Source organism: Pollicipes pollicipes, unplaced genomic scaffold (genome assembly GCF_011947565.3).
Source record: "Pollicipes pollicipes isolate AB1234 unplaced genomic scaffold, Ppol_2.1 Scaffold_2555;HRSCAF=2994_pilon_pilon_pilon, whole genome shotgun sequence".
Classification (NCBI taxonomy): domain Eukaryota; kingdom Metazoa; phylum Arthropoda; class Thecostraca; order Pollicipedomorpha; family Pollicipedidae; genus Pollicipes; species Pollicipes pollicipes.
This window is the reverse complement of record NW_023596136.1, coordinates 6286638-6295636: the sequence shown is the minus strand read 5'-3', so window position 1 is coordinate 6295636 and position 8999 is coordinate 6286638. Positions and strand designations below refer to the sequence as shown.

The following is an 8999-nucleotide window of genomic DNA, read 5'->3' as shown; positions in this document are numbered from 1 at the left end:
AGCGCTTCACGTCCAGCCTCACTAGCTTCGCGATCCAGCCTCATAGCTTTCACCATCACCGCTCACCAGTCCCCAGTTTCACGTCCAGCCTCACTAGCTTCAAGTCCAGCCTCACCAGCTTCACGTCCAGCCTCAGCAGTTCACGTCCAGCCTCAGCAGCTTCACGTCCAGCCTCACTAGCTTTGCGTCCAGCCTCACTAGCTTCACATCCAGCCTCACCAGTCCCCAGCTTCACGTCCAGCCTCACTAGCTTCACGTCCAGCCTCACCAGCTTCACGTCCAGCTCACCAGCTTTACGTCCAGCCTCACTAGCTTCACTCCAGCTCACCAGCGATCCCAGCTTCACTCCAGCCTCACTAGCTTCACCGCCCATGCCTCGCTAGCTTCACATCCAGCCTCACCAGTCCCCACTTTTACGTACAAAGCCTCCACTAGCTTCAGCTTCACGTCCAGCCTCACCAGCTTTACGTCCAGCCTCACCAGCTTCACGTCCGGCCTCACCAGCTTCACGTCCGGCCTCACCAGCTTCACATCCAGCCTCCCCAGCTTCACGTCCTGCCTCACCAGCTTCACATCCAGCCTCACCAGCTTCACGTCCTGCCTCACCAGCTTCACATCCAGCCTCACCAGCTTCACGTCCAAGCCTCACTAGCTTCACGTCCAGCCTCACAGCTTCACATACAGCCTCACCAGCTTCACGTCCAGCCTCACCAGCTCAGCCTGCAATCTTGCCGGCGGGTTATCACTGCCGACGCGTCCGAAGGCGGACAGCTCGTGGCCTCCTGACCGCTGTGCTGGCTGCGTTTCAGATGGCTGGGCGCCTGCTGGTCGCCGTCTGCTGGTGGTCGGAGCCGTGGCGGCCGCGCGGCAGGCGTTCTCCCGCGAGCCGGAGGATCAGCGCGTCCAGATGGCGGCACGGTGGTGCTGCCCTGCAAGGTAGGTCAGCACCGGCTCAGCGCCGTCACGCCGGCGGCGCAGCCAGGGACGGCGACGCAGGGCTGTAGGAGCGGCTGCCCGTGGACCCGGGCATTGTTCCACATGTAAAGTTTAGACTTACCGTTCTACGTTGGTGCAAACTTCATTCGGTGGATGCGCTTGGCCTTTTAAGTGCTTAGTCATCTACACTTTCCTTGTTTGCTGCCGACCATGAAGGGGTAGAATGCTAAAACGGATAGAGTAAGTCAGCCGTACGCTAAAATACTCACGCATGCATAGAAAAGGCTTACATATCCTGACTGGTTTCGCAGCAAAGATCTGTGGTCACGGCTGTCAGCAGCGTAACTGTATGTGCCTAGTGTTCGCGTCGTTCAAGTTGGCTGTCGGCCGAGGCTGCCGGCCCTGGCGCTGCTGTTGTGGTGCGACGCCCACCAGCTGGCGTGCTGGTGTGCCGGCTGTGGCGGGTGTCAGATGTCGGCTGGTCCGGGCCGAAGCTCGCTTGAAGCGGGAGTGGGACCGGACTGGGCTGAAATGGATCGGGCGGGGATGAGGATGGGGACCGGGACCGGGGCTGAGACCGAGACTGAGATTGAGACTGAGACTGAGACCGGGACTGAGACTGAGACTGAGACTGAGACTGAGACTGAGACCGACCGACACCGACGGACCAGACCGAGACCGAGACACCGAGACCGAGACGCCGGACCGACCGAGACCGAGACCGAGACCGAGACCGAGACCGAGACCGAGAGCGAAACCGGGGGACGGGACCTGTCCGCGTGTGACGCCCTACGCCCGCTCGGCCAGGTGGAGGGGGCCGTCGGATCGGTGCTGGACTCGAGACGAATTCGGACTGGGTGTCAACCGCGAGCTGCCCTCCTGGCCGCGCTACCGCATGGTCGGCCACGACACCGAGGGCATCTACTCGCTGAGATTCAGCGCGTGGCGCTGGAGGACGACGCCGTGTTCCAGTGTCAGGTCGGCGCCGCCTGGGTCCCCGGCATCAGGTCAGTAAAAGCGGGGTCACCGGACGCTAGGTCAGTCGGAGCAGGGCGAGCAGAAGCAATACGTCAAATGGAATGGGGTTACTTTGTGATACTTGGTCAACATGAGGGGCGAATGAATTCGGGAGTAAGCACCGGGTGCTTATTTAGTGACTCTTGTCTGATATGTCACGTTTTTTTAACCGATACATCAAGTCGATGATTGGTTCCGCGGGTCTTTTTCATCACGAACATTACATTTCTATTTGATGACAATTCACATCTATCAGTTGAGGAATCCACCACTCGGCAACACTGATCCGATTCCCATGCCATGTGTTTTGCCATGTCATATCATACCGGTTCCCATTCAGGGTCTGGTCTTGGTGACCAGCGCGAGCGCCCTCGGCCAGACCGCAGCCCTCCGGGGTCGCTGCGCGATCAGGGTCTGATCTTGGTGACCAGCGCGAGCGCCCTCGGCCAGGCAGCAGCCCTCTGGAATCGCTGCGCAGTGTGGCTCCGAATCCCGGGGGTTTGGTGGATACACTCATGTAAAGTCAGCCGCCTAACCGGATCAGAACTCCGGTCACGCAAAGTGCGACGCTGCAACCCGACGCCGAATCCAACCATTTGACAGCGTTGGCTGAAAGTGGTGTACTTAGAAGCGGTTAGTCCGGGAAATGGTCAAACTAGATGAGGTTGGGCTGGAATGTCCCCTGGCAGGTCGCTCCGGATTTGTCCGGAGTTCTGCGGTTTGCTCCGTGAAGGTCTGTGGGGATGCGGAGGTCCCAGTGTAGAATAATTCATTGCACTCACTATGTCGCGGCCAGGATATTGGTTGTTGGGTGATCTCGTGCTGGACTCACCACGCCTGATTGGTGTGAGATCCGCTTCGGATTTATGGTTCCAGCATTGCAAATCGTAATATTCCGATTCACAGTAATGTTACCGTGACCACTATTTTCTTTCCGTTTTCCTACTCTCGTGTGCTCTGTTGACATCGCTATTCGGCCATGTCCTAGTCGAATTTACTGGATGTAGTGCTCAGTGCTTGGACTTCCCAAACTTGTGTGACTTGTTTTAAGTCGTGATTATGTCCCCCCCCCTCTTCTGCGTCAGTGCTGTCCCCATTCACCTGCTGCCCGTCTTCCGGTGATGTAAATCGCCATCACTTGTTCGATGTTCGTTTCCAGATCGGCACAACACTCGTTTTCACTTTAGTCAGCGTCGGTGATCTCGACCTTGTGTTCGTACTGCTGACTCCGCTCGATATGGCTTTCGTAGCGCGTCATCTGGCAAGCACTTAACGCATAATATGCAGCTATTCAGGGCTGTCGCCCGCCCATTCTGTTCACATGCTTTTCATATGGTGGGACTGTGTAACTGTGCTAACCCCGCACATTTTTATATAAAAAGTCGCCTGCTTCAACGCGGGAGTATAGACTGAGCGACCTACATCTCCCCGCCGCGTACTTCGCCGTCGTCCCGGACTCCCTGGGGGAAACCCAACCCGCCGCACGCCAGCCACTTGCTCTGTTTCCGGACAAGCTTTGTTTCCCCCCATTACATCGCGGTCGTAAAATGCGCAGCCGGAATAGCGGTTCGCCGTCGGCCGGGGAGGCGGGGCTGCCGGCTCCGCCGCTCGGAGCGTGCGACCGAGGCGGACGCCGCGTGTCCGCCCGACCTGGCGAGTCTGACCGGCCGCACGCGGCCCAAGGTCATCACGGAAAGAGGCCGGGCCTGCCAGCGGGGCAGCCTGACCCGAGCAGCGCTGTCGGTATGCGTGCCTGCTATAGCGCTCAGTTGATAGACAAGTTTGGTGGGAACTGATATTCAGAAGGAAGTTACATGTGGTCGTTTCTTTTCACTGTTTTCGTACGTTTCAGGTTTTGCAAGCCGACTGCATTTTAAGTCTTAAAATTGAATGAATGTGGTGCAAAATTTGGTTTTTCAGGCCATTTTCAGTTGCTTACGTTACGCGGGAATCGGACGTAGCGTGAGTGATGAAAACGTCACCATCCACCAACGATTGCTTGATGGATTGTCACACTTCATACGGCTCAGTGTCGCTTCACACGGCCCAGGGTCGCTTCGCACGTACCAGTGTCGCTTCACCCAGATGAGTGTCGCTTTACACGGACCTATGTCACCTCACACAGACCCGTGCCGCCTCACACAGACCCGCGTCACTTCACACGAACCTGTATCGCTTCACACGGACCTGTGTCGCTTCATACGAAGTTGTGCGGCTTCACACGAACCCGTGTCACTTGACACGGACCTGTGTCGCCTCTAACGGACCAGTGTCGCTTCACACGAACCTGTGTAGTTTCACAAAGACCTGTGTCGCCTCACACGAACCTGTGTAGTTTCACATAGACCTGTGTCGCTTCACAGAACTTGTGTCGCTTCACACGGGCCAGTGTCGGAACACTACCCTGATCTCCGCCTCTGTGGTCTTGGCCGACCCGGGCCCCGGTTTTGGCTGTCGTGCCGGCCCGGGGCAGCGTGACCTGCAGTGCTGCGGCCGGCGGCGCCGCGCTGTGGCCGTCTGCAGCGCCGCGGGCTGGCGCAGACGGCATTAAAATTGGCCCTGCCATGCGCCGTCTGCGCCCCGTCTAGACAGGCGCAGGTCCATCAGAACTTCCCGGTAGCCAAATGTTGGGCGGGCGGCCCTCTACGAATCCGCGCTGCATTATAGATGGTCTTTCATTACACTGATTCGCGGCTGGGTAGTTGCTTGTAAGCCGGAATAGTAACAGAAAACACCTCTTGCTTATAACATTGTTATATAGTTTGCCCTAAAGCATCACCTGAAAGCTGAGTGTGTGCTGGCTAAGGTTTAAAAGCATACTATAGTGACCACGCGTTTCGTTGGCAGATTTCCGGGTTTGCCTGGTTTCCCAGTGCGCCAACTTGCAACCTCACTTTGCTAAACCTTGGAGATCAAAATTGCAAATCCCCAACTCCCCATGTACGCCATGCACATACTCACTGCCTGGTCGCGTTACGGGGAACGGACGTGTTCCGTGTGCGGCGGTGTCGCGTGTCCGACACCACCACTCAGCCCCATCTCCTGCGCGGCCACACCGCCGGCGGCACAACTTCGTCAATTTAGCCGGGCGCGCTATGCTAATTCATGCGTCAGCCGAGCGAGTTTGCGGCGGCTCACCGGTATGAAGCCGCCGTGGCGCCGCACCGCCGGCCTGATCACCAGGAACCCCGCCGACGCCGCCGGCCGGCCCGACGCCGAATATTTAGGGCGTTCGTCGGCCGAACGATCCCCGGTTGGCGCGTTAGAAGGCCACCAAACACTGATAGTCGGCAGATCAGCGCGTGGCCGGCGCCGAACGGGCCCCTGCGGCGGGATCCATCGGCCGGCGGGCGCGCGCCCGGCCAGCCCATCTCGTTACGCTGATTGCTGTGATCTGCAATTTGCCGGCGCAGATTGATTGGCGATGCGTTCATAATTTATGTATCTGCCAACGGAGGCTCCTGCGGACCGACGATAGCCTTTGATGATGTGCGTTCGCGGTTGAGGGGATTGCCCCCGCCCTGCAAACAAGGGTCTCGGTGGCTGTGTCGTGGCCGCGTGCTTGCGACAGGGGCGGGGAGTGGCGCCGGATGAGAGATCCGGGAACAGGACGGCGTCGGTGCGTCTCCACGCCGGTTCATAGAGCACGTTACCGGCAGTCCGCCGCACGCACGGGTCCCAGTCGCGCGCCTCGCGCGCGTGTCAGTCCCATCGGCGCCCGAGCACGTGGCAGGCGAGCGTCCCCAGTCTCCGGTTGGCGAGCGCGCATCGAACGGTCACGTGTTCTGCTCAGTTCGACGGAGCGCACCGCTGACGCGGTCTCGCCCCTCTGCTCGCAGGTCCAGTGACGCGCGCCTGACGGTGCTGGTACCGCCCGATGCGCCACGGATGGTGCAGGGCGACCAGCTCTCCACCACGGCCGGCGTGGTCGTGCGGCTGCAGTGCGAGAGCCGCGGTGGCAAACCGCCACCCGAGGTACGCCGCCGCCCGGCGCCGTGCGCCGTGCTCTGGCCGCCCCACTGTTGAGCTCCTGCCAGCGGCCGGGAGCGGCGGTAACCGGTGCGGCGGTGTTGTTCTCGCGTCGTACTGAGGCCCATCGACTCCAAAGCTAACGGCGCCGACTGCTCGCGGGCTGTGGCGTGGGCGGCGCCGCGGCCTCCTCAGGACTGCGGTGGTCTCGCTCGGGGGCGTTGGCCACGGCGGCGCACAGCTGCGCCACTCGTAAAGAGCACGTTGGTCTAGACGAATAAATGTTAATGCCCCGGCAAATTGACCCGCGGGGGTCGGCTGTTGTCTAAACTGTTGTGGGTGTGCTGTGGGTGTGCTGTGGGTGGTCGTTATCTGCGGAAAGCGCTGCCTTATTTGTCTTGTTCAGTGCTAACCGGCCATGCTTTACAACTGACCATTTTAACGCAATGGCCAGTTTCTGTGCATTGCTTCACTGCTGCCACCTATTGACGACCCGGTGAACCCGCAGTTGGAGTGGTACGACGGAGATGGCGAGCAGCTCGAAAACAACGTCACGAGCGAGGCGCGGCTGATGACCGACGGCAAGCGCCACGTGGTCGAGTCGACCATCCTGTTGGAGCCGGAGGCACGCCACGACGGCGCCAACATCACGTGCAAGGCGCGCAACGAGGCGCTGAAGACGGCGCAGACCGCCGCCATCACGCTGCACGTCCAGTTCCCGCCCGAGGTTGCCGTCGAGGTGGACTCGACCCAGGTCAACGAATACGATGACGTCACGTTCAAGTGCTCGGCCACTGCCAACCCGGACGATGACGTACGTTGGGTTGTGGTTGGTGAGGCTGCCTCCGCGTAGCACCGCTTTGACGGCCACAGTGTTCTACAATATCAGCGTATATGAGAAAATCCAACTCACCGTCTCAAAAAACTGCAAAGCTTGTTTGTAAAAGTGAAAACAGAAAAGTTAGCAATGCTGTTATCGCTTAAAAGACCGACATTCACACTTCCATTAAGTATTTACCATCATCGGGCGAAAGCCGTGGCCAACTGCGCGACTTGCGAGCGTAGCCACCGCTCGCCATTTTTCCTTAAGTCATTTACAACTGCCAAACAAAAAACAGACGATGGGCGTGAGATGTTTTACAAACACCCAACGATAACGGCCCGACCCCTTCGGGTCAATCAGTGACTTTCCTGGTTAAATAGCTGTATCGTCGCGATGAACGGATCATCGACATGTCAACTGTTTTGACGTCAACGTGCACCGTTGTGTTACCATGGTGCCAGCAGTGTCGCGTGGGAGGGTGTCCCCCTGCCCGCCCGGTGAACGCTGGCGCTCAGGCTGCCGGCCTTCATCCCGACGCTGACCCGCAACCTGCCCTGTCAGCTGATCTACAAGTGGTTCATCAAGGACGAGGTGGTGGTGGGCGACCACGGCACCGAGCTCAAGCTCGACTCTATTGGACGCGAGCTGCATAGCGCTGCCGTGCGCTGTGACGTCACCAACGCCATCGGCACGGGCAGCCACTCGCTCGACCTCAGTATCCGCTGTGAGTTGGTTCCTGGCGGACGACGGAGCAGCGGCGGAACTTGGCTCACTCTGACGCAATTGGTCATCGATATGGATGTTCTGCACAGTCGCTGCTGCTTTGCTTGTTTCGACATTACTGTGTAGGATTATAGAAGATCATACAATCACGCGTGATGGGGACGAGTGCCGTGGATTCCTGCATGCTGTTGCGCGTTCATTGCACGGAGACCAATGCTGGAGTGAAGCGTTCGTCTTCTAAAACCCTGCTTTCAAACATTGGAAAGTGGCGCACAATTTTCTCCATAATAAGAGGGATAGGAAGAAATTACTGAATTCTGATTCGAAAACTTCGGGCTGATTGACAATTTATCGTGTCGGCACCAAACGAGGATAACTTTACGGATCGCGCCCACCACATTCATTACGTCGAGACAGGTGTCGACGTGGGTAGATAACTTCAGGGAGTTAGTGCATATCAGGTCAGATTTTTTGTTACGTCGTCTACTGGCGCGTTGTACCTCAGCCTGTCGAGTCTTCAAATTTTAAGTGTCTTAGGAATTGGGTTTTAAACGCAGGCGACTGGAAACGTGACGTGCATGCATTGGGTCCCTACCTTGTTTTGGCGCTGAAGTGAACTTCCTGATTTACTTCTGCATAAAGATGTCTGCCTTTTGGGCCTTTCGTGTCATGCTATTCATAGTTAATTAAAAAACGCTTCTGCGAAAAGGAACAAAAGCCGAAGTGCATCAGATTCCACCGCAGTGCTCCAGCTGCGTGTACGTTTGTCTGTCTGTTGCGTCTGTGTGCTTGCGTTTGTCATGAGCCACGGAGGTCTTCTCGTGTGAAGCAGCATTGAGTTCCGCCACCGGCCACAGCATGCAGCGTGACGTCACCGGCCACAGCATGCAGCGTGACGTCACCGGCCACAGCATGCAGCGTGACGTCACCGGCCACAGCATGCAGCGTGACCGTCACTGGCCACAGCATGCAGCGTGAAGTCACCGGCCACAGCATGCAGCGTGCCGCCACCGGCCGCAGCATGCAGCGTGACGTCACCGGCCACAGCATGCAGTGTGACGTCACCGACCGCAGCCATGCAGTTGTGACGTCACCTGGCCACAGCATGCAGTGTGACGCCACCGGCCACAGCATGCAGTGTGACGTCACCGGCCGCAGCATGCAGCGTGACGTCACCGGCCGCAGTATGCGGTGTGACGCCACCGGCCGCAGCATGCAGTGTGACGTCACCGGCCGGCAGCATGCAGTGTGAGTCACCGGCCGCAGCATGCAGTTGTAACGTACTGTCACAAGCCGGGGCTGGTCGCCGCGCCGGCTGTGCGATATGTACTGGAATATGGCAGATAGCGGCGCCGGAACGTATGAGACCGTATGAGAGCCATGCAATGACCTCTGGGTTGACATTTACGCGACATGAACGCCCTTCCATGACCAATATCTCAGCAATTATTGCAACCCGGAGGCGTTTAATGAAATTAAGCAGCATCAGTGGCTATTACGGGGCCGGAAATTAAAGTGTTGATGAGTAAGC

General features: G+C 58.2%; 1 protein-coding gene across 1 annotated transcript in view; it reads left to right on the top strand.

Moving 5' to 3' along the window:
- LOC119097987 (irregular chiasm C-roughest protein) overlaps window positions 1-8999 on the top strand; it is a 96154-nt gene that overhangs the window by 65294 nt on the left and 21861 nt on the right. The window contains exons 5-7 of the mRNA XM_037220923.1: window positions 5793-5928; window positions 6431-6736; window positions 7307-7469. Coding sequence (XP_037076818.1) covers window positions 5793-5928; window positions 6431-6736; window positions 7307-7469 — 605 coding nt within the window. The remainder of the gene's footprint in view (window positions 1-5792; window positions 5929-6430; window positions 6737-7306; window positions 7470-8999) is intronic.